Here is a 24,912-nt window from a genome sequence, read left to right on the forward strand (position 1 = left end):
GGGTAAAGTATTCCTTTAATATGGACATTTCTTCTTGTGTGTTTGGTTGCATGTTTATTTGTGTCGACAATTGTTTTGATATCATCTGTCTCCAAGTGAATCAAGTCCAGCAGTTCCTGCAGTAATGAATGTTAAAATGGCCACAGCTGGGAGCAACATCACTCAAGTGACAGAAATGAGTAAAGAGTAGGCGTGCAGGGCTCTGAGATGAGCAGAAGTGTACCGATAAAGTAATAGTCGCTGGGTGATCTTTCAAATATGCGGGCGCTGTGGGTGATCCTGGTGCAGATGAAGAAAAACACCACAGAAACACACACGGTTGCTATGTTGAACTTCGTCCAGTATCTGGTCAGCAGCGTCACCTGAAAGACGAACAGAAGCACTGTAATCAGAAGAGAATGGTACATGCCTTCCTCTTCATCCTGTTCCCAAAACTGGTGTGCTGACTCGTTTACTGGCCACCACATTAGTCTTTACCAGCTTGTTCCTGTATTTACTGATCAGGTTATCGAACCATGCTGTAATCCAACATCTCTGAAACACACAGTCTGCAGCTAGGGTTCTCTCAGTGTGGGATCACATGAGTTATTGTCTTCACTGTTAAACATCTAGCAATGCTGATAAAATAAATTCATATAACATGACTCATGTCAGGCAGAAAATCATGTTCACAGACGAGGAAATGTACTGTATTATAGCTAATTCACGTTACGTTTAGTAACATGAAAATGCTGCAAGTAACATTAACTTGCTAACTCGCCATTAGATAAGTCATCTACCCATACAGCTACTGTGGCTAATTCAGCTGTGACGTAGCCCAGCACTGTTATTTGTGGTCACAACAGTCATATAGAAAATTACTGTACAAGCGTGTTGAACGTTGTAATAACATTATGACGCTACTATACGTATTAGCTTGTTGGCAGGCATGAGCCACTTGTCATAGTAGCACGTTGTAGTAGGCTGGATTAGCACTGATACGTCTTATCAACAAATTAGGTCTCAGCTGGCTTACTGTGTTGCAAAATGGCATGCAAGTAATAAAAAGAAATACTAGATGGCAGGAAAAATGCTATATTACTGTTACTGAGTACAATTTTGGGACATTGTGTGATTTATACCGATCCTTGGGCATGTGCAGCTACTTAGTTGTGACTTCAAATTACACATCAGCTGGTGTTTTAAGTGTTTCCCTGGAAATTAGAGCAACTAAACAAAGTAAAGGTGATATGGCGCCATTGATAGGCGACCAATTGAAACGCACAATTTCTTGAAAAAAATTAATGATTTGTCTGGATATATTTGGGATAATATTAGTAGCATACAACTCTACAAAATATGTAACTATCCTGTCGTTTAAAGATAGTTTAATGAGGAAATTTCAAATATTACACCTTTAACTATAGATGAAGATTTTTATTCAACCAAAGCACTACACCACTGATTGTTCATAACAATTTAATAATTTTACATCTCATCATATTTCTACGCTACTTCAGCTGCAGTTTGTAAAAAAAAAAAAAAAAAAAAAATTCTATAATTTCTAAATGAACAACTTTTTGGAAGAAGCTCTGAATTTCAATATGATACAGTTTGGAGTGACCAGTGTTAAAGCTGTCCACAGATATTTCTGTGTATATAAAATATACATAATACACCATGATCATCTTGAGTGTTGCTACATTTTGATGTTAATCTGGATTAAAAACTCAAATCCACAGATGCTTTCATTGCATAATTATTCTGATATTAATAGATCATTTCCTTTATGGTGCATAGAGGGCTGATTATACAGTATTTATTTATTTCCATAATTGCTTATTCTGTTTAGGGTTGAAAGAGGGCTGGAGCCTATCCCAGCAATAATTGGGAGACACCTGGGTACACCCTGGAAAGGTTGCCAGACTATCACAGGGCTGACACAGAGACAGACAACCATTCACGCGCTCATTCACACCTATGGACAATTTAGAGTCACCAGTTAACCTGCATGTCTTTGGAATGTGGGAGGAAGCTGGAGTATCTGCAGAAAACCCACACTGACATGGGGAGAACATGCAAACTCCACACAGGAGGGCCCCGGCTGGCTATGAGGCCACAGTGCAATAATATATCATGCAATAATATTTTCTAACACTCGTCTTTTCACATTTCATTTTGTGACTTGTTTTCGTGGTTTACTTGTATCTATGAAAAGAGGGATCCTGACCTCGATGGTTGCAGTGAACGTGGCTGCCATAGAGACAGTGACAGCCATGGTCTGGTAGTCATAGGCTGTGTTGTAAAAGACCCCGAACGGGATGAAGAAGAGAACGAATGATGTGTAGACAGCATACAGGAGGGATAAGCACAGCATGAGAGGGCTGGACAGCTCCTGTCTCTGTCCAGACTTGTACAGCTCCGGCCATTTCAGGCTGCTGTCTGCGCTCACGTCCTGCAACACAAAGATAAATTATTATTATTACTTAAAACTGAAATATTTAAAATGATATCAAAATATAATCACAGAGTTCATAAAAAACACATCTTTTAAACTGTCTCACCTGTTCAAAGAAGGCCACACACATAATTGGGGCTGCTGTGTAGAAGACAGTGTAACAAGCGATGAACCATGTCTCATACAGAGACTGCAGGAGAGAAACAGATGGTGGAATAAATGCAGGATGTTTCACTTCAGTTTATTATATGACTTAAAGGCTTAATGTGATTAAATCTCGTCTGTGTATGTCTCACCTGAGCACTGAAACCATTGAAGAAACCAAACCATATGTGCACAAGAGCAAACCCACAGGTCTTAAACAGGAAGTAGCGCAAGAAGAGGGAAATGCGTCTGTAGGACCAGCGGCCGTGGACCAGCAGCAGCCTCTGCAGAAATCTGAACTGGGACAATGCAAAGTCTGCGTTCTGCACCGCCTGACCTCCCTCCACCCCCTCCAGTCCCACACCAACATGAGCCGCTGATGTTAGGGAGCAGAAAGAGGAAGAAAATGTAAAAACATGAAAGCAAAGCACACTGATACAATCACACCATTTCACTTAACATGACTTACTCTTGATCATGTTCACATCATTGGCACCGTCCCCGATGGACATGGTGACTGAGCGGGTGTGCTTCCTGACCAGTGTGACGATGTCAGCCTTCTGTCCGGGTGTTACACGACAGCATAGCACCGATTGACACTGTTCTGCCAGGCTCATGAATGTGGCCCCCCACTCTGGTCTCTGGTCAAACTCTGTCTGGAGTATGGAGAGGAAACGGTATTGAAATTTCATACCTCACGTCATATCAGTAGTATCGTGGCATTCTTGAAAGTACTGATCATACAAACACTGAAATACGTTTTACATTCTAAACCACAAATAGAATTAGCAGCACTACGCAGGTTTTGTTTGCATAAGAATTAAAATAATAGCATAGACAACACCTCATGTAAACATATAAAACCTTATCAAAGAAACATTAAAGATGGCACAACGTGGCCATGCATGTGGGGGACTGTTGCTAACTTGTGTTGATGCTGGACAGTATTTATCGCACGTCAAGCAAAAACTGTTTTGATGATGATTAAAACATGACATGGTAAAACCGTGAAGAATTTTACAACACCATCAAACAGATGAGTTTAGGTTATATTTATATAAAACAGCCCTTCCTTCAAAAGGACCTTTAGAGGAGTCTTCATCTTTGCGTCTGGGTTTCAGATCTCACAGAAGCGATCTTGTTTCAAGGCATTTAGTTCAGCAAGTATATATTTTTAAAGCTCCTATAATCAATATTATTATGGTGACTATTGATCAGATGACACACACCTACAGACTACTGTCACTGTCCCTACAGTTCCCCTCAGATATACAAAGTATTTCAGTGTGTTTGAGCTTGTTGCAACTCTCAGCATTGTTTTCAGACTCAGCAGGCAGCTATATTTAGGGTTAAGTTCTAGAAAAAAAAACACTCTACACTACTGCTCAGCACCAACCAGCAGATATACACAGTTAGCAATTACCTGGTGAAAATAGTGGAGCAGAGACGTTGGAATTAGGGCAGCGGGAGGGTGCAACAGCTGGCATATACTCACACTTACTTTTAACTTATTTGCACGAGTCTCTGGGACTGCTACAGTGCGTAATGAACGTCCCTGCATGCTCTCCCAACATTGGTTCACAGTGTGTTCTTTCACGTAGCACATGGTTTTCTCCTTTACTCACATCATCGTGGATTAGCGAGCTTTTTTTGGCCCTTCATCACCTGCTCTGCTTGCGTTTGGGACTTTTTACAGTGCGTAACTATCGTCCCTGCTCTCAGGTGTGTCATGTGAATGGAGTGTAAGGTAATGCTTTTCCTTTTACTGTCTGTTAAATTCTTCTGGACTATGCTTTGCCTAGTGACTTTTGATTTTGAACATTTTATTAGAGGACTTTTTCAAGGTTTCATGATTGATCTGAGCATGTGTTACAGGCTATGCCGACTTGATATGAACCCTTTTTATTGTCATAATAATAAAGACTGTGTTTGAACAGCTAAATCTTCTTTCCTAGGTTACTTACTAGTTGTATACTTTGCAAAATAATTCTAAATTGTAGCCTTGGGTAGGGCTCATTAATACTTTTCTAATCAGCACTGCTGTGTTGGACAGCGGTGTCCAGGGTGCGGCACCATGAAAAAAGGTGCAAAGGGTTTAATAGTCTATGTCCAAGAGGGAATATTGGACTTGCAATCATCAGGTAGGCACAAACATAACTCTGAATGAATGCTAATGTGGCTCATTCTCTACTAGATGTCTTAATATGGAAAAGTTTGCTAACCAGTTTTCCTTATCAACTCATGTCAGTGTTGTGTTTACAACTTCTTTCCACAACTGGCCAAAAACTAAGTGTTGCAGGTTTAAAGAAAAACGGATTCATGTCTAAAAAAAACTTTATGACCAACACACAGTTACAATGAAAACAGCCATAGAGCCTTGAAATCACACTTTCATCTGTACTATCCCATTCCCTGACATTAACAACACAGTGTTTCATGATACAGAGTCACTGGCAAACTATATAAGTAACCTATTCCAGTATGTCCAGTGTTTACCAGCTCAGGTCCAGTGAGGACCACAGCAGTCTTTGCTCCAGCCGTCTGCTTGTCTACAGCCCACAGCTCTGTCTGTCTGGCCTTGAAGAAACTGACCCCTGGGTCTGGGGACTGGAGTATCTGTCTGCAGGGGCAAACATACAAAGATCAATGAGCTGGTGTGAGTGTGTGCCTGTGTGTGTGTTTGTGTGTGTGTTTGTGTATTTTTATCATTGCTAACCTCAGCTCCTGCCATTCCAGTAATCTGGTATTAGGATCCAGTAGCTTGCAAGAATATCCAATGTTCACTGCAGTCTCTGCAAGGACGAAGAGAGAGGTAAAACAGAAACAGAAGTGAGGTGTGTAGCTTCAGCACAGCAACTCCAACCTTCTGCCACGGTGTGTCACAATACCTTTTTTGTCCCCTGTCAGAACCCATACTTTAAGCCCAGCCTGTTGAAGCAGAGCAATAGTCTCAGGAACACCCTCCTGAAGCCGGTCCTCTATTGCTGTCACCCCCAGAAGCTACAAAACGGTGAATATTCTATTTTAGCGTCTCTGAAGGATAATGGCTTTATTGCACAGTAGCATGACAAAAAGACAAAGATGATGTGAGTAACATTCATAACCTCATAACATATAAAAATGCATGATTTACAAAAGCTAAACAAGGATTCTGTTCACACAAAACTTAATATAGAGAAAAGTAACAGGCAGAAACTCTCGATTTAAAGAGTTATCTGTGTCAGCGATCAGCTTGACCACTTCACCTGGAGGACTGACAATAAACTTGTGCAACACTGAGGAAGAGCCCACCTGCAGCTCTCTCTCCATCTGATCATACAGCCTTTCCAGCACTGCGTCACGGTCACAGGTCGCCATGGCAGCAGACTGGGCCAGAGTCTTACTCCACTGCTCCCATGATGCCTCAGGAACAGATCGAACCGCAACACACAAAGTCCTCAGACAGGCCTGGGCAAACAACTGACAGGAGATAAGTTAACACATTATTATAGACTGCACATTATTTACTGAGTGATCTTTCAGGCAGAATTGAGGAATTGACAAAGAAAACACGAGACAAACACTTCGGTTTCGGCAGGGATGCCTCAGCTATCTCAGTAGAGATTGCTAGCCTGATCCTTTCTTTAAAACTCTATTGATTATTGATTGATGAGAACTTTTAACTAATGCCCAATACAGTGTGTAGAAGCTTTGATGATCAGAACACTGATGATAATGATAGAAGATGTACGTTGAGTATAATGTGACCCCTACAGATGATCACAACAAAGATACTACTATAAATTCTTTCATCTGACTGATTACTATTAATTCGGGCTGTCAGCATAAATGCTTAAATTGCGATGCTTTTAACATCCACAAATAACGCATTCAATTTTTTAAATCACGTTAATTGCGTGCTGCCTGTCTATCAGAGGCTATAGATGGCTGAGTTTTAAAGCTAGTGATGATACTGGTATCATATGAAATCAGAAGCAACCATATTATGCTATCTTATCAGGAAGGGGACTCAATAACGCTTGAAAAAAGGGTTAATTTTAGCAAGGGAAAAACAGCATGGCCATTAATCAGGATTAAAAAATGAATCGTTTAACAGCCCTACTATTAATGGAGCAAAACCTTTACTGCACAAAGTGGTCTTAAAAGTACATACTGTATGTTTAAGGTATACTCTGCAGTATTGTCGGTTACTGTTTGTTAAAACGTTTGTCAGCGAAAGTGACAGTAAGAGTAAAAGCCATCTTCAGACCCACTCTTGTTTGGCGCTGGGTCTCTTGAATGCCTGCTGTTTACAGTCTGGCACCTTGTAGCTACTTTTTTTTTTTTTAAATTATGCCCCACCATCACCTGAGTGCTGTATAAATGTCCCACAGCTCGGCGCTAGATTTTAAATTAGTAACACAGGGACTGTATTTCACGTGAAGTAAGACATATTTTAAGCAATAGCCAAAACAATATATATTCAAACCTTTACAAAACATTCTGTTAGGTCTAAACCAGTGGTTCCAAACTGGTCCAGCCACAGTGTTCAGATTTCTCCTTAGTCATTAGTTCAAGGTCCTCACAGTTTGATAAAGTCAGGGTCATACTTGTGTTTGGCCATGTTGTCAAGCTAATTTGCTAATTTGTCTCTGTTAGGTAGCTGTTCATTATTCACGCACTCTACAGCAGGAAACGGCACTTCAAAATAAAAGCTCTGTGGTGGAAATTCACTGTACTTGACACGTTTTCAAGTCACTTGGGGTCCATTCAGAACGGACCCATGACCCACTTTTGGACCGCAACCCACCAGTAGGGAACCACTGGTCTAAACCATTTTCAGGCCTGGAAACCAGCTTTCCTGACTTCATAACTTGCCTGCTAATAACTTTGATTATCTGACTTTCATATAGCGCCACCAGGACAATCTCCATTTGTCCAATACTTTGGTTTCTCGTCAAATACTTCCAGAACTACCGTCATTCCCATCAGCCTCAGCTGTTTATGTCTTGAGTTAATTATCAAATGCACAAAGCTAAGATGGTGTACTTTTTAAAAATGTGAACTGCTTAATACTGAAATGGAAACCTAAAGACACTGACATAGTGTCATACAAATAGTAGGCTCAATAACAGCACACACTAATGGTTCAGTAGAAACTCCATTTCACCTCCAGGGCACTTTCAGTCCTTTCCTGATATGGACAGTCCTTCTGCAGTCTCTCCAGGATCACTATGTCTGCCCCTTTACAGTACAGCTTTAACCCACCCTCCGGCTCCCGCACTGAAAAAAACAAAACAAACCAGTGTGGATAATTTATTCAGAAAAAAAGTTGCAAATTGAAAATATGTTGTTAATGTGTATTTAGAAGGCAACTCTCACCCAGTACGGACATGCGTCTTCTCTTGCTGGTGAAGTCCAGCAGTGCGAGCAGCTCGTACTGGCGAGTGACACCCAGCTCGGAGACAACGATAAATTCTCTTGTCCTGGAGAGAAAGACCCAGCCCAGCTCCCTGGCTGCACCAACAAGCGCTTCCTCATCTGGGGACGCAGCCTGGTAAACTGGAGCCTCTGGAGGAATGTAGTCATCACGTAAGGTGTAAACATGTTGACCTCCAGGTATTTTATGTTATTATATCAGATTCAGACCAGTGATTTAGGAACTGGAAAATAACTGTGAATAAGTTTTGTCAAAATTAGGCAAGTCTAAAAGCACAGATACAGGTTATTTGACTATTTATTGTAGCACACTCATCAGGTCATTCTGTGTAACACAAAAACACAGTGGGAACAAACAGAGATTTTATCAAAAAACATAAACCAGCGTAGATACCGACAAACTCAGACACAACCTTCTTTCCACTCTGCCATGACAGTGTGACATAAAGACAGCGCACTGAGGAACTGTCTGCTGAATGGACACTGCTGTCCTCTGAGCCTCTCCACCAGGCTAGGAGACGACATGTAGAGACCACCGCGGGCGTATGGATTCCAGCTTAAGTCCATCGGCTGCGCATGTACAGGGAAAAAAGTTGGTGCACCAGATGTTACTGTGCAGTGGTATTATACAGTGTCACAAGTGATGGAAGCAGAAATTATGACATAAAAACAGGTGCACAGACGAGAAACGATTTACCATATAGAAAGATTAAGAATACCTTTGATTTAGATTGGAAATACACAAAGAAAAGGCAAAGAAAGAGGAAAATATGGTTAAAAGATGCAGATTTGAGAGTAGTTACATACCTCTGTCTCCTCTGCCCTGACTGATGCATCACCTGTGAAAGTACAGAAATTATTATATTTAATGACTTGCAAAAAGCATTTGAAATTGAGATAAAATACATGATTAGAATAAAAAGACAGAAAGGAAAAGAAAACAGACATGTGGGCTAAACCAGGAAGTGGCTCAGACATACGACATATGGCTGATGTGTTTCTGACAAGGTTTCAATTACAGTTCGTCTTCAGTGGGCAGAGCTGGTGTTAAATATTTAGTAGATGGACTCGTGGCTGTTGGATATGATGTGTCTCCTATTGTCTCCCCAGAGAGATCTTTGTTCCATTGTAAGCCGGTGAGGAAACTTGGCTCTGCGGTGATTATCACACATTGTTACATAAATTAATATTTAAGGATGTAAGTTACTGTATTAATTAGACTGGATGCAATCGTGTTACTTCACACTTTTTCTGTTTATTGTTGGATGATGCTGAACGAACACAAATACATAAAGTGTCTCACTGCCACCATCAATAATGCTGACATTATTTAGTGCTTTTACACATGTAGTGTAAAGTCACAATCAAAAGTTTTTCATATATCGATGCCATGATTTTATGCTTTACGCTTATATTTTTAAGCACTTTTTTCCTGAATTGTGCAATGTCATTTAATTAATAATGGCCTGCTAGTAAGTTTCTAATTGACCACTGAATATGATCACTTCCTCACATGTTCGTATAGATGCATTTTGAGAGCTTTTTTGAATTCATAATTTATGTGCATCCTGTTGAAAGTGGATGCTGACGTAAAATTAAACATGGATATAAAATGTCTATCATTTTATTCCATTAGACATTTGTGTGAAATTTTGTCATGATTAGCAAATTAATTTTTGAGTTTTCTGAGGTCACAGTGACCTCAGCCTTTGACCTTTTACCACCAAATTTCAATCGTTCATCTTTGAGTCTGAGTGGATGTTTCTGCCAAATTTGAGAAAATTTCCTCAAGGCCTTATTCAGACATGGTGTTCACCAGAACCACACAGAGTGAAAGGTGACCTTTTACCACTGAAGTCTAATCAGTTCATCACTGAGTCAAGTTAATGTTTGAAGAAATTCCTTTAAGGTGTTGTTGAGACATTGCATTCACAAGAATGGGATGGAGGAATGGACAGAGGGAAAACCCCAAAACATAATGCCCCTGGCCACAGCTGTTATAAGTGACATAACAGGAGAAAAAGGCAATTTTGTGTGGTTGGTCTGGGCCAGGGGTTGGCAACCTTTACTATCAAAAAGACCCATTACAGGTAAATTTAAAAAAACAAAAAAACCAACAATCTGCCTGTAGCTTCAAGATATATCTGAGCCTTATGATGAAGATAACACAGTCTATTAGGTCTAAATTAGTCTACTAACATGACTAAAAGGTCTAAACGAGCATTCATTAATATGTTTTACCACAAGGTGGCCTCTATGCAGTGGGCTGTTTATGATTATTTGGTACATTTACTTTGTAGCATGGTGGTACAAGCAAACAAATCTGTCCCTGCACCATTAAATTCTCTTTTTTCCTCTGAGACTTTTCCATTTTCTGGATTTAAAATCCTAGCTCAAGAGTCGCCTCCGCTATTTAGGTTCGGCAAAATCTAGACAAAAAGGCGCCAGGCCGTGGATGTATGACGCACATTTCAGTTGACAAAATATCAAAACATTTTTTATGTGGTGTACAGGGCACACACTCTTGCAACTGGAGAATGTAAGAATTAAATTAGGCCTACAATGATAAATAAAAATAAAAATGTTAAAATATACAGTTATTCATTTCCATACAATTCTTTGTCAAAGCCTAAGGGAGCCACTGGAGAGCGTCTAAAGAACTGCATGCTGATCTGGAGCTGCGGGCTGCCTATCCCAGCACTGGGCAGATGTGAGGCTATTCAAAAAGTCTGAGTGATTGATACTTTAATTTCAAACAAGCCCTGCAATGTGAGCTCAGATAAAGACGCTAGTTTTTTTCTAAGAAGAACAATTAGTACATCATTAGATGTATTTATATATGTTTATATATAGTAAAATATATGTATGTATATATAGGATGTGTTCAGTTTATTTTTTACCGTAGATCTCCCCAGCTATGCAGCATTGTCTGAAGAGCAGACGGTTCTGTGTTAGTGTCCCAGTTTTGTCACTCAGCAGGTATCCCACTTGGCCGAGCTCCTCATTCAGTGAGGTATTCCTGGCCTGGGCCGGTCTGTCTGCCTGCTGCCAATACATCTCCATATCCCAGCCAATAAACAGGCTGTGGACTGTGTGGATCACCTCAAACCTGTGAACACACAGACATACAAAGTAAGACGGTACACACACAAACACAAGTGTATTTCAACCTTCCTGCATACCCTCAAATGAGCGGAATATTGTGGATGGAACTAACGAGATGTAGAGAGCAATCGGCATGGCCGGGCTGAGCAGGATGATGTAGCTCCAGAAGACGAGGAACCCGGTGTAGACGGGATTGCCGTTAACCACCAGAGCAGATGAAACCCCTGTATGGCTCATGACCCAACTCGAAAACACACCACCGCCGATGGCAAGGAGCAGAGCTGCCAGCAGCACGGACAGGACGATCTAGAGATCCGCAATATAGACCCACACAGTTTAGAATAACTCCACAAGTTGTCTCACGCTTGTCATCCCCCTGCCCTTTACCCACTCACCCCGATCACCACTCTGTTGAAAACTTTTTCCGTCTGAGTCCTCTTCACTCTCAGTTTCCCGCAGTTCCTCAGGATCTTGGTGTCCGCGCCTGGTACAGAGCAGACAACTATTAGATGCTTTCGCTCCGGCGGCCTGGCCGAGCGAGTCAGTAGACCATCCTGCAGCCAGAGGGTGAAAGTTCAAGCCCTCATGTCAGCGAGCATCTGCTGATGTGCCCTTGAGCGAGATGCTGAATCCCTACCAGTTCCGGGGGTGTGTGACCTCGCTGCTGAGAGGTCAACGGGAAGAGAGAATTTCCCTTGCAGGGATCAATAAAGTATCACATTATGTTTTCCAGTGATGCTGTCTCAATCTCACATAGACTGCTGAAAAACGCTGAGCTGCATGCGTAAAAATGACACATACTGAGAATGTGTGCCATATCTTCAAACTCCTCAAGGACAGAAAGTGGCTCCAACTTTGTCTCACTGCGACAACAACATGACAACCTTGGTCATGCATAATTTAGAGTAGGCTGTGTCAAGTGGGTTAGGAGTTATAATCAGGTTGAACCGGGGTCACACCAATAGACACTCTCTGATGAATGGTATAAAACCCATCTCTGGTAGAATTTGATCGATTGATCTGCTTCACCAGAACTGAAAGGGTCATAGCAGTGAGATCCATGACACCTCTGCCTGGTCCAGTAATATCCGATCAATGATCACTTAAAAGACAGGAGGAGCCGGTAATCTGCCAGATGTTAACAGACCCACATTTAAGACACAGAGTTACAGAAGAGTTAAGTACTGTCCATAATTAGCAGTATAATGTATTCACCATAATAAAATTTGTCATTGAAACAAGTGGAGGCCACAGCAGAAGGTGAAATGAGGATAGGTGGCTTGAGCACAAAAACATTTTCTCACAGTTTTATCTCTGTTATCACACACCTCTGTGGGGAGCTGTGCCACATATCAGGGCTTGTTTGTCTCAGTGTCATGTTTAGACCCAACAGACCAGTTAGGCGGTGGCAGGGACCTATTTTCTGAACAAAAACTGTATCATCCCTCAACTCACTATCTCTCAGGCATAGAAATTTCACAGAAATCCATATTGATATGCCCTTTTTAAGCTGAGCGAATTCTACTAGATGTACCAGTGTATACAGCCAAGCCGTAGGCAAACTCTGTGTTGCGTAGGACTGTTCCCCTGAGGAGGATGTGCTCGTTGTCCAGCAGGAGACACTCTCCTCGCCAGTGCAGCTGGCCTCTGAAGGTGTACAGGCGATTGTTGGGCTCCTCACAGAGCACGACACCTGTAACATTAAAGTTTACATTTGCTGTCACTTGGGACAAGTGTGCAGTCCTGTGAAAGGTTTACTTGTTTGTTTTTGCTCTACTTTAAAATGCAAATGAATTTGCACTCTTAATAGAAAATATTTATTCACCATCAAAGGCAGCAAGCATCTCCTCTGAGGGGTGAGAGGTCAGCTCGTTGTGTGTAGCACTGAGCGCCTGCCGGAACTTGAGGTTAGTCTCTCTGTGTGAAGAAAAGACCACACTTGCACACTAAACAGTTGATCTAGTCATTAGAGATAATGAGGAGAAGTCGATGTAGTACGCAGCTGGTACACACACACACACACACACACACACACACACACACACACACACACACACACACACGTATATGCAATATTAATTTATTTGATTGAGAAGCAGGATGAAGACATTTTTCAAACTGTTTAGTAGCAAAGAGAAATGTATTTGATCATACACACTCTTTCAAAGTTCTTCACTCTGCAGTGAACCATGAGACGTCTCACCTTTCAAACTGGTTCTAACTGGTTTTAAACTGGTCATAAATTTCATTGTTCAAACTGTTTCTTTCACTGATTCACTACTCTCTCTGACCCAAATGTATCAAACACCTTTTGCCCTTCTTTGAGTCACCACAAAGCCTCAGAAGTGCAGGCACAGCCCCTCTGGCTGTCCCAGAGTGTATAAATGATTTTAGACCTTTAAAGGTGACCAAGTTTTTGTTGTCAAGGCCCCACGGCAACAGAAGAGGAGCCCGAAGAGCTTAGGCCTCTAAAATCAATATCACCTTTAAAATCAAATCTTAAAACTTCTCATAAGGTCCTGATCTGTGCTATTATTTTTACAATTATATATTTTTTACACTATATTCACAGGTTTATGTTTTTGCTAGTTTTAATATATTTAATATGATGAACTTATTAATATACTAAGAGAGAAGGGATTCGCTTCGTACCCATCGATATCTGCTGTCTCCACATAACACAGACTGTGAGGTTCTGAACTACACAGGAGGAGAAGGTCAGCCTGGGTGGAAAGAGGGAAACAGAAAACTAAAGAAAGAGTGCTAAATATAAAGTTACTGTAAATATAAATAGAGCTACACAACATTTAATAAAATATTAAAAACTTTAGTAGCTGCATGCTGCTATACTGCACATTTCCACTTTAAGGACATATTTAAGTATGCTAGCTGTAGGGTAGGTTAAAGGGTAGGTTACCGAGTAATTCATGCAATCTTATTTTACTTGAACAACAATGATTACTCAGACACTTTGTTTTCTATACTGCTGTTAATTTCTGTGTCTTATAAATTGAAAGTCTCACAGGGATGACTTGATCTTTGTGGATCCGCAGCACATCTCCCACATGCAGATCTTTCCACTGTGCTCTGCTGAAACTGAGACAGAAGACAGATGAGGAGTGAGCGAACAGATAAAAATAATCAATGTCTTTCATATGCATTAATTTACTGGTCGCAAATTTCCTAAATATGCGACGCTACCATATACACAAACACAGCAACTTTGTTTTTCATTGATCAAAAGTGTGTTTTACTAGATTTCATAGTTGATACACAGTTCAACAAATGTAAACAAAATCCAATATCAAATATTAAAACACCCTAACCCAAAATGATTGCCTTTTGATACACAAACTAACAAAAAACAACAACTACATCTAAATTGCTGTTAAATGCTGTGAAGCATTTTTTTCTCATCAAAAACAAGAGCAGAGCAGCCTTCATTTGCAAATTATGATAAACTCAGGAACACAGAAATGCTTACTTTCCATCTATAAGTAAACTCTCTCTATATATGAGACTATTCCAGTATTTTACAGTGTAGCAAAAATGTCTGTGCAGGGTTTTAAAGTCCTCCTCAAGACGCATTAAAAAGTAAAAATGAGAGGAGGCTTGAAGCACATCTATTGTTTCTCCCCCATTAAGAAATTTTGCATCTAGGCTCCACCCCGCCCACCACCGCTGCTTGCGTTAAATTTCCCTTTCCCCTTTCGCCAGCACTGACACAGCACTAAAATGAAGTGTGGGGACAGGGTTAGCAATGTGAGAGTAGCGTCAAGTTGAAAGTGCAGTGCGCATCAAGATGGCTAACAATAGCTTTATAACCTAGGTCTTCAACAGGGGATCCAGGACCCTAGGGCTGTAAACATTTTTTAATTGTTTTTTTTTTTCTTTTGAAACAATTCAATATGTCTGAAATACACATTAACACAATTCCAACATATTTTTTTTCTTTTGCAGCAACGTATCTATGTGAAAAAAGAGTTTCCTCCTTCACCTACCTAAAAAGCAAGTATAGGACAAGACTGCAGCCTGAGACTGATACGGCCCTCTGCCTGACAACTGCCTAGTCTAATTAATATGTGATGCAATTTTATACCATATATGTTATAAGGGGTCTCTGCTCCATCTCCCTTTCAGCTAAGGGGTCCTTGGCCTTAAAAATGTTGAGAACCCTAACTTAAGAGGAAACATCGGAGGGAGTCAGAGTACATGTTTGTAGGGCTGCCCCCTGAAAATCAGAGATTTTCATCAGTCAACTGAGATTCCTTCAAGTCGCATAGTCTTTTTTTCTTTTGTCAGTTAGTGTGCAGTCTACTTCTGGGGACATTTCTATCACTAGATTTTGCTGCAGAGTGAGCACTCTTCTCTTTCATAGTGCTCCTCAGTACAGGCAGGCAGAGGCTTTGCCCGGTGAGGCTCCAAAATAACATTATGTCCCGCCTTTTGCTTAAAAGTGGTGAGTTTACAGCTCACAGCAACTTAATAAGATACAGTCTCTTAGCTTTTGTGTGATATCTAGTGTCTGCAAAAAATTATGGAAATTTCAGTTGTTAGTGTTGTTAGCTTGTTTACTATATTACGGGAAATGTCACTGTCACACTGTGCATCCCGCTGAACACCGTTTGCACTCTTTATGGAAAAAAAGAAACGGCCAAACAGCCAAATCTAATTAGACTGACCTTATTCTCAGTCGGGTACAGCCCTACGGTACATGTTTGAGCCTCAGTCAGACTCAGATGAGGAGTCTGTCACGCACCAAAAAATCAGCGAGTTAGTGATGTATCAGAATGGTGAAAGTGTCATAAGCATATTTATTTGTTTATGTTGTTTGTTAGCTTGTAGGCTAACTGGCAGTGGCTGATGCAGTTTTAGTAGTTGTTAAACATAAAATAAAAATATCTGTGTGTCTGTGTGTTCACGTTGGTCCGGGTTACAACCCAAAAACTGCAAACTCTACCAAGCTAACTCTGCTCTCTGTACTGACAAGTCCGCTCTGCGCTGGAGTTTTCAGGTTTTTTTGCCAATGTTTTGTCGAAGTCTGTCAATACGTGTTTCCCATATGACAGCGATTGGCTTTCATACTAATGACACCCATCCGGTTTATTTTTGCATCTCAGATTTAAGGGAAGTGAACAGATATCACATCCTTCAGTAGAGGAATGTAAAAAGACCGCTCTGGTAACAACGTTTGCACAGATACAAGTCAGACGAGGTCAGACTTTTTAGGGGACATAAACAGAAACAAAACACATTTTTGAGTGGGACATTTTAACTATGAAGACAACTGTGCCAAAAACAACTGCAGTTCTCAGGCAGTTACCACACTTTTAAGTCCACGAGGGAAAGAGCAATATTATCTGGGGTGTGAGAGTCGAAGGAACAGACTGTGGAAACAGTATCTCTGAAGACGGGAGAAGATGTCATCAAGAGGTTGGTCATAGTTCATGTCTTGCAATGGGTGTTTTTGCCCTGCTCTAATGCACAAAGGGACCATCTAGGGATTCACTCATTCACACTTCATTAGAGGTTCATTAGAGGACCGTTTCAAACTGGAAGTCCTGAGAAAATAAAACACTGTCTTTGTCCTCACCTCTGGGAGACGAGTACGTCACAGGGTCGGGAGTTGATCTCTGAGTCGCTGCGTCTCCTTGCCTGAGCCGAAGATGGAGAAAATGAGAGAGAGGGGGAGGGAGAGAGAGAGAGAGAGAGAGAGAGAGAGAGAGAGAGAGAGAGAGAGAGAGAGAGAAAAACCCAAAAAGAGGATGAGACAAGAGAAAGAGATAGACTGAGAAGCGTGAGAAGGATGGAGAAAAAGAGTGATGGACAGGGAGCGTGTGAGAGGGAGTGAGGGTGGCCATGAAAGGTTGAGCAGGAGAAAGGAGAAAGGAGAAACACCATTACGGGGCTCTACAGTGACACCAGCTGGGAGATTTACACCCTCCACTAAATGATTAGTCAATAGAGAGGGGTCAAGCAAGCGTTTCACCCAGAGCTGTTAACGACCGTAACTCAGTGATGCACTTAACCAGTGAATTCTCCATGCAAAACATCACGCCTGCATTTAAAAGGAAAAGCTTTAATGATAGGAGAGAAAATTAATGCTACTGGGATGACTGGTTTTGTCAATGAGGAGAGGACAAGGAGTCAATGCGGACAATGAAGGAGAGAGGAGTGCGTACATTCTTAAGTGCCAGGTGCATAAATGCACGTGTGAGGCCAGTCGTATATTTTTGTTTAAGATCATGCATTTGTGTGTGAGCAGGTGGATTCATGGCAGAAGAATATTCCCCCTCCCAGACTCCCCTGGGGTGAGAGAGGCGGGGACTACGGAGTGAGTGGTGGTCTCACCATGTCGTTGGCAAGGTCTTTTATTGCTCTCACAGAGAGTACGATGAACAGCGGGATGATGGTGATGTACCAAGGTATGGATGAAATGGCAGGAACGCACTGGAAACCACACAGACGCACAAATACACACAGAAGGAAAAGGAAACAGAGTCACACCCACCGTATAAAATTAAATGCACACACAAAGTGCCTCCGCAAGTGATGTAACACCACGAAAAAAACTTGACGAAACAGTCGAAAGCTCTGGAAAAAGCTAGTGCTAGTGCGTAGTTAACACAGCTACAAGAAGTTTTTAAATGGTTATGAAACAGTCTCAATTTAACACTGATGCCTCTATATAACCTAAATAAGCAAACAAGAACATCAGCAAGAAGATATATATAGTTTTTCTTAATACCTGTCCACAGGTCTGATTCCCGGCAAATTTAGACAAACAACTTAAGGCACACCGACCAGAAGAGCCTTTGTTTACATTTTCCTCGGCAAAGTTTCGCAGTAAGTAGTTCGTTTGCTTATTAAAAAGGGAGCAGGAGATTTTTCTATAATTTTTGACATTATATTTTGTGGTTATTGTGTGGCTGATACTGGGGAAGGATCAGCAAAGAGAAAAAGAACAGAACTGACTCACTGCTTTTTGCATCTGCCTTTAACATCACATAGTCTCTGTCCTTACATACTACATCACGGTTATCTACTATTACTCAGTCATTGTGCGCATCAATTTATGTTTAGTTTTTTATATATACAAGTGCCAATGTTATTTATTTATTTATTTATTTTTTTTGCTTTGTTTTCATTTTGTTTTGTTTGTTTATTTTGTTCTACATAGTCATTTCACTTGTTTTTATATATTTTATTTGTTGTGTTATTTGTAATTTGCTTATGTCTTTTTATGTACAGCCCATTAAGGCATTTTTTGTGATTTTGGCCTGTAATAAATTTTGACTTGACTTGAATTGACTGAAGAACAACAAAAAATGCTAAAAGCAGCAGCGGTAAAACACGAGTCATCCTTGGATGGTCAGTCAACAGATAGGGAGAGAATTGCACCAGCGTCACATGGTGACAGTTATTAATCTTACACTTCTGCTTTTGTCAATAGGGGCTGCCAAATTCAGCACAAAATGAAAGTTCCTTGTAGTTGCATTAAGATGATTTTGTCAAACTACACTAGACAACTGGAAACGGTGATGTCAGGATTAAAGCTCGGTTAGGCAGGTTTACTTTGGCAGCATTTGGCAAAAATCCCATAATAAGCTTTAAGCATATTCTAATTCAACAAGACTGAGAGAATAGTAGATTCTGATTCTCCTCATGGCTCTGTTTGCAGGTTTCGAGAATCTAGCCCATGACGATAGACTGGCCAATCACAGGTAATTTCAAGGAGAGGGCATTCCTATCAGCTACTCTACAAATGTAGACACACGTCCCTTCAGTGAAAGCCTGATTCAATGACGATGAGTTCTGCAGAGAAAGTTGCTATTCCAGCATTGGCAACAACTATCTACACTGCAAAGCAACCCAAAAAATGGAAGACAGACAAAAAAGGAGTCTTGTGTTGGCTGAATTCGAGTTTATACAACTGCTGACTGGAGGTCTGTCTACGGAGCTGCTGCCCATTCTCCTCCTGCCAAAGTAGTCAACAGCGGTGGGGAGTGAGGCGCAGGACACACTGTGATTAGAGGCTCTAGCTAGCTACATAAACATCAACTTGAAGTAGCTGCAGCCACTGCCCTTTGGCTTCACTTAGCAGAAGGCTTAACTGCTTATTCATATAACATTTTCTGGACTGCTGCCCGCTGTCCTCCTGGTGAAGTAGTTTATGGCTGTGGAGAGCGAGGTGGAGGGTCCTCTGGGTGTGCTAGCGAGCTAATTCTTGTCTTATTTGTGGTCTGATAAAGAGAGAGAGAGGACAGGGCAAGGAGGAGCTGAGAGAAATATGCTGCAAGCATTTTTACATGATATAGGATTAAATAAATCAATGTACTGGTAACACTTGGTTAGAATATGAAGCACATGCACATCAGACTCCCTGGCGAGCAGCTCAGCCTTGCTTCAAATTTTTCCCAGTGGCCACTCGTGGTTGCGGTGTCCACCATTATAAAAGAGATGTCTGTAAAAGTGTTGGACACCTCAAACTGCAAACAAAGTCAATTATGACTCTTTCTATGATACATTTTTGATCCATGGAGGTTTTATATCTGTAACACTTTCCTCAAGCCGAGAAAAGCAATTTAAAAATCAATGACATTGTCACAATGTAAAGTCTATAGGCTGAGCAGGAAATGGCGCACAGGGCCAGCGAGACACCACTCCATATATTCAGTGGGCTACATACCGTGCAAGTAAACCCTGGAGCCTGATACTTTTTTGGCGTGCAAGGCGAGCAGGTTTATGGTACTGAATAGGTGCCATCTTGACATACAGTATATAGTTATTGTTACAGATCAATGGTGCATGTGCCTTTAATCGTCTTGTGGGAGGGGCTTAGGACAGAGAGGGGAGACCTGCAGGAGGAGGGTGTATTTTTGAAATTCAGGTGGGTTTTGTTTGCCTTTTCCAGAAAACTGCCTACTCCAGCTTTAAAGGGAAATTTCGGTTTATTTCAACCCGTCTCCTATCGTCCTAAATTTGTTTCAAGTCACTAGTGACATAGAAATAATAGTTAGCATGTTAGCCGTTAGCCTAGTCCACTACACAAGCTTTTTCTCCACAAAGACCGTCTCATATCGTTAAGATAAATGTCAGAGAACATATAGAAAACGACATGTAAACGTGTTGTCTTACCTTACCGGTGTGGTGCCATGTTTGTTGTTTACCATTTAGCTAAGGCTGCAACCGGTCCCATTCCTTGCAACAGAGGCATTCCTCTTCTGTGGGCATTGGGGTACAGCATTCACAGGTAATGTTACACCACCGATCTCCAGAGCTAAAGCCTTCCAGCAGCCATTCCTCCTCTCTCGTCCTCTACCTGTTGTGCCTCTCTCTCTCTCTCTCTCTCTCTCCTCCTCCGTTCTTCAATTTCACGAAGCTCTTCGTCGGTGTATTCTGGCTCAAATAAATAAGGGCGGCCATCGCCTCTCGATGTGGAAAGCCTATATACTAACATTCCACATTTAGGTGGTCTTCAGAGTTGTTGTCTTACCTTACGGTGTGTTTACCATTTACCTCTGCTTCCCAAAGCACGGCCGAAATATCGCGAGAACAAGCAGCGACCTCATACCGTGCCTGAAATCTTGCGAGAACAAGCCACAGCAGCTGCAAGGCAGAACCGGACAGTAGCCTGAAAAGTTCATTCATTTATTTTATGAAAGATTTATAGAATAATGGCTGACTTTTTGCCAGACTTCGACTTTGTGGAGGAGGAATTTGATTTTGCAGAGTTTTATGGCCGCCCTTATTTATTTGGGCCAGAACACACTGACGAAGTGCTTCGTGAAATTGAAGAATGGAGGAGGAGAGAGAGAGAGAGAGGCACAACAGGTAACGTTAGAGGACGACAGAGGAGGAATGCTGCTGGAAGGCTTTAGTTCTGGAGATCGGTGGTGTAACGTTACCTGTGAATGCTGTACCCCAGTGCCCACAGAAGAGGAATACCTCTGTTGCAAGGAATGGGACCGGTTGCAGCCTTAGCTAAATGGTAAACAACAAACATGGCACCACACCGGTAAGGTAAGACAACACGTTTACATGTCGTTTTCTATATGTTCTGACATTTATCCTAACGATATGAGGCGGTCTTTGTGGAGAAAAAGCTTGTTTAGTGGACTAACTTTGCACTTGAAAGGATGCCCATTCAATTACGTTTTAACAGGTCTGACACTACGGCTGTATCTAGGCTAACGGCTAACATGCTAACTATTATTTCTATGTCACTAGTGACTTGAAACAAATTTAGGACGATAGGAGACGGGTTGAAATAAACCGAAATTTCCCTTTAAGTGATCAAATAGCATGACACCCTGTTAAAACGTTTTCCCTCAGGGGGCAAGTGAGTTTATTTAAGGTGTGTCGTCATGTTGGTATACCCTCCTCTATAAACAGAATAAAGAAGGAGAACTGTAGTTACAGTATAACATGTCACATATAGCTGGTGACACACCACAATGTTAGGTATGTTGATCTAAAAGAACTGGATAGATAGGTCAGAGTGTACATAGGAACATTTAAGCATATCAACGTCATTCAAGAGACTTCAGACTGTATGCACATACAGGAAAAAAAAATCCTACTATATCCCATATTAAAGTATTAATTTGTCTTGCCTCTTTGGATATTAACATGGTGCAGTTACTGTTAAAACTGAAAGCATACAAGAAACCAAGTAGAGAGATGGACAGAGATACAACAGCTGAGTCTCCATCTGACCTGCAACACCACCATGAGGAGGAAGTAGAGATTGGCTGCTCGCTGGAACTGTTCAAATAGTGTCAGGGGCAGGAAGGTCAGGGGGGAGTACTTGTAGCTGCGGACCACATTGTCCTAGCAACCGACACGGAGAGCAACACAGAGAGTGTGAGAGAGAGAGAGAATCACAAGGGAGACACGTGTATTAACACATCAACCTGTTCCTCAATGCATAAGCATGCCAACAGGTGTTAGGTTACCGTGTGGAAGGAAGGAAGCACATGTGTGACTGACTCACTGCGTATCGCCCCCAGCGGAAGCACAGAAAGGATTTCTTCTGTTTGTGTTGGTGGTAGTAGCGGCTGTTTGCCCTCACCTCCCATGTGAGGCCTGTCAGACACACGTTAAGCTGACTCTCAGAGACCATTAACACACAATGATTTAATGTATCATTTACGTCACTGGACAACAGATGGATGTGTGTGTCTGTGTGTGCGTGCTTCTGTGAGTGTGTACTAATATGCTAGTGTATGTAGTGTACTGCTGTTAACCATATTGCAAAGGGATTCTTGCATTGCCAATTCAGAGAGACAAAAATGACTGCTGTAGAAACATGATCCTCTATAGGAGAAATTTAAAATCTAGATAAACATGACATGCAGGCTGCTATACAAATATGACACTGATAGGTTGTTTTAACTGATATGAAGTGCGTTTAATTTTAAAAAAAACTCCACCCACCTCTGAATGCATCTCAGTAAACACAGTGAGATAAAGAGACTGTAAGCAGCAGGAGGAAAAAGAGGAAAATAAAGGATGGAGGTAATAAAAGACGTACCAGATTCAACACTTTCCATGGCCATGATGCAGAGGAGACGTTTATAGTCTTCGGTTATGCTATACGAAGGAGACAACAGAGTGAAATGGCTGCTTGTGTCCCTTTGTAAGATAACAGTCTTGTAACTCATTACACAACGTTTCCATGCTTACCGATACCATACAGCACAACAGACAACAGGTTATAAATCACTGATGCTGATCTGAGCAGACTCTCCTACCAGCTCCACAAACCACACCAATCCTCAATTAACTGCTTGATTACATAAACAACAGGTGAACTCAGGGCAACCCCACAGTGATTTTCTGTGTGATGAAATACTCAGAAATGTACCAGCTCTTCTGGTTGAATCTCTGCTGGAAGCTGGATGAGCAATCCTGGTAGGAGGGAACCGCGGATGCTCAGATCCAAACATCTGAATCAAATCTGCAAGGGTTAACATGAACATAAATCAGCACAATCACTATGATTAATGTCCGTCATGCTACAGTTTACCTATCCCAAATAATAAGTACCTATACCACATTTGTCAACACATTAATAAAGCCTGAGATGACATCACAACAGTCTCTTTTACTATTAATTCATGCTGTTTGTAAAGCTGTTAACAGTAACGTTGAAGTCAATCATGAGCAGCAGCATATAAACAACCCGCACATCATACCTGTGTTGTTAGCCGGTATATTCCATGGGCGCTGTGTGGTACTTGCATCCAAGTGACACAGCTGAGCCATCAATCATGGAGCTCCACAAACCACAACTAGACATTTCAACATGGTTGTTTTGATAACCATTCTTCGGCTGCTTTTCATAACACACACCTGTTTCATCCATCCCCCTCCCTCCTCTGCATGTTCCCTTCCCCGCCTTCCTCTCACTCCCAGGTGAAGGCTCATGTATCACTGACTGCACTCCCTGTACACCTTGCCTGAAGAGAGGTAGAGGGGTGGGGGAGGGGAGGGCCAGCTCATCAAATCACTGTTTTGTTTATGTCAATTTCTGCAGCTATGAAACTGTAAAAACATTTTCAGTCTTTGAGAGTAAAAAGCACAAACTGAGATTCAATACTAACTAGGTGAACAGTTCCAAATAACCTAAATAACTTCAGTGTCCCAGAGAGCCTTTGTTACAGTATGGTAATGGGAGTATTGGTTTACAGGAATGGGAACTCAGACTGTACATGCATAGCAACACCAGACTCCTCTGTGTTCTCATTTCATTTTTTTTGTCCTTTCTCACACAAGCCACTCACCCAAGGTGCCATAATGGTGCAATAACTGTTGTATGTGGCTGTTTTTCATTTATCATTTCTCTTAAAAATATAGATATGAATGTGTACGTGGTCGTGAGAATGATGTGACAAGCAGGTGAGTGTTGCTGCATGTGTACAGATTTATATTTTGCAAACTGGATTGCTCCAAAGTTTTGCGTATAATACACAATGACAATAAAGAATCTATCTATCTAGTATATACATTATTATCATTATAATATTGTATATATAATCAAAACAGTAAATAAGCCTTACATCCAGTCTAGAGTGCATGCTTAATTGCTACAGTGGCTGAATAGTTGTGGTTTAAATAAGCAAATGCCCTCAACCTAACTGACAATGGCTTCTGAAAACAAACAAAAATGGTAATTTATACATAACTGACCTTCAATCATATTCACAGTTTCATTCATATAATACCATGTAAAAAAAATCCCACTAAAAATTAAGTGTGGCTCGGCCTCTAGTTTGAAATTTATCATACTTTCAGATTAAAATTAAACAATAATTTAAAAAAATCAAATGAAAGTTTGTCATTAATATTAGTCACAAGAACGGACATTTATTTTCTTGTCTTCTTATATTTCTTATGTTCAGTCTGTGCAGTCACTCAGTTAAGAAAACACCATTGTATGTATCAGTATTTTTCATGTGGCTGATTTTATCCAAACTAGTTTTGTCTTTGGATAAAAGTCAAGCCATGTATTATTTTTGAAGGGCTGTAGCTGACCCCTCTGCCTTCTTTATGAATCTAATGCCACCTGGTGGAGGTAAGCTCTCACTGCAGTTAAACCATCAGATGAAGGTCAAAAAGGGTGAATTTGACAACAATGGCAGCCCTGAACAAAAGGCAGCTCACTGAATTTGTATGTTCACTCAACGTCAGTTAAATGTACTTTTTGTGGTTTCATATCTCTTTGTCTCATTTCTCTCCCCTATGTAAGTGAGGTCGCCCCCACGAATGCCACATATCAACACCTGAAGGTGTGTGCATCTTAT

The 24,912-nt window shown here is 41.2% G+C and overlaps 1 protein-coding gene across 1 annotated transcript in view; it reads right to left on the reverse strand.

The window, feature by feature from the left end:
- atp8b3 (ATPase phospholipid transporting 8B3) overlaps nucleotides 1–23,396 on the reverse strand; it is a 26,572-nt gene extending 3,176 nt beyond the window's left edge. Inside the window, exons 1-27 of the mRNA XM_078168682.1 lie at nucleotides 23,305–23,396; nucleotides 22,974–23,066; nucleotides 22,641–22,699; nucleotides 22,101–22,192; nucleotides 21,824–21,937; nucleotides 17,456–17,554; nucleotides 16,698–16,759; nucleotides 14,128–14,200; nucleotides 13,757–13,827; nucleotides 12,930–13,021; nucleotides 12,639–12,797; nucleotides 11,500–11,588; nucleotides 11,217–11,410; nucleotides 10,900–11,108; nucleotides 8,807–8,838; nucleotides 8,413–8,569; nucleotides 7,943–8,131; nucleotides 7,731–7,843; nucleotides 5,873–6,040; nucleotides 5,470–5,581; nucleotides 5,298–5,373; nucleotides 5,078–5,201; nucleotides 3,051–3,237; nucleotides 2,734–2,957; nucleotides 2,544–2,627; nucleotides 2,210–2,434; nucleotides 224–362 (exon numbers count right to left, since the gene is read on the reverse strand). Coding sequence (XP_078024808.1) covers nucleotides 224–362; nucleotides 2,210–2,434; nucleotides 2,544–2,627; nucleotides 2,734–2,957; nucleotides 3,051–3,237; nucleotides 5,078–5,201; nucleotides 5,298–5,373; nucleotides 5,470–5,581; nucleotides 5,873–6,040; nucleotides 7,731–7,843; nucleotides 7,943–8,131; nucleotides 8,413–8,569; nucleotides 8,807–8,838; nucleotides 10,900–11,108; nucleotides 11,217–11,410; nucleotides 11,500–11,588; nucleotides 12,639–12,797; nucleotides 12,930–13,021; nucleotides 13,757–13,827; nucleotides 14,128–14,200; nucleotides 16,698–16,759; nucleotides 17,456–17,554; nucleotides 21,824–21,937; nucleotides 22,101–22,192; nucleotides 22,641–22,665 — 3,109 coding nt within the window. The 5' untranslated portion in view covers nucleotides 22,666–22,699; nucleotides 22,974–23,066; nucleotides 23,305–23,396. The remainder of the gene's footprint in view (nucleotides 1–223; nucleotides 363–2,209; nucleotides 2,435–2,543; nucleotides 2,628–2,733; nucleotides 2,958–3,050; nucleotides 3,238–5,077; nucleotides 5,202–5,297; nucleotides 5,374–5,469; nucleotides 5,582–5,872; nucleotides 6,041–7,730; nucleotides 7,844–7,942; nucleotides 8,132–8,412; nucleotides 8,570–8,806; nucleotides 8,839–10,899; nucleotides 11,109–11,216; nucleotides 11,411–11,499; nucleotides 11,589–12,638; nucleotides 12,798–12,929; nucleotides 13,022–13,756; nucleotides 13,828–14,127; nucleotides 14,201–16,697; nucleotides 16,760–17,455; nucleotides 17,555–21,823; nucleotides 21,938–22,100; nucleotides 22,193–22,640; nucleotides 22,700–22,973; nucleotides 23,067–23,304) is intronic.
- Nucleotides 23,397–24,912: the final 1,516 nt, after the last annotated feature.

Source organism: Epinephelus lanceolatus, chromosome 6 (genome assembly GCF_041903045.1).
Source record: "Epinephelus lanceolatus isolate andai-2023 chromosome 6, ASM4190304v1, whole genome shotgun sequence".
NCBI lineage: Eukaryota > Metazoa > Chordata > Actinopteri > Perciformes > Serranidae > Epinephelus > Epinephelus lanceolatus.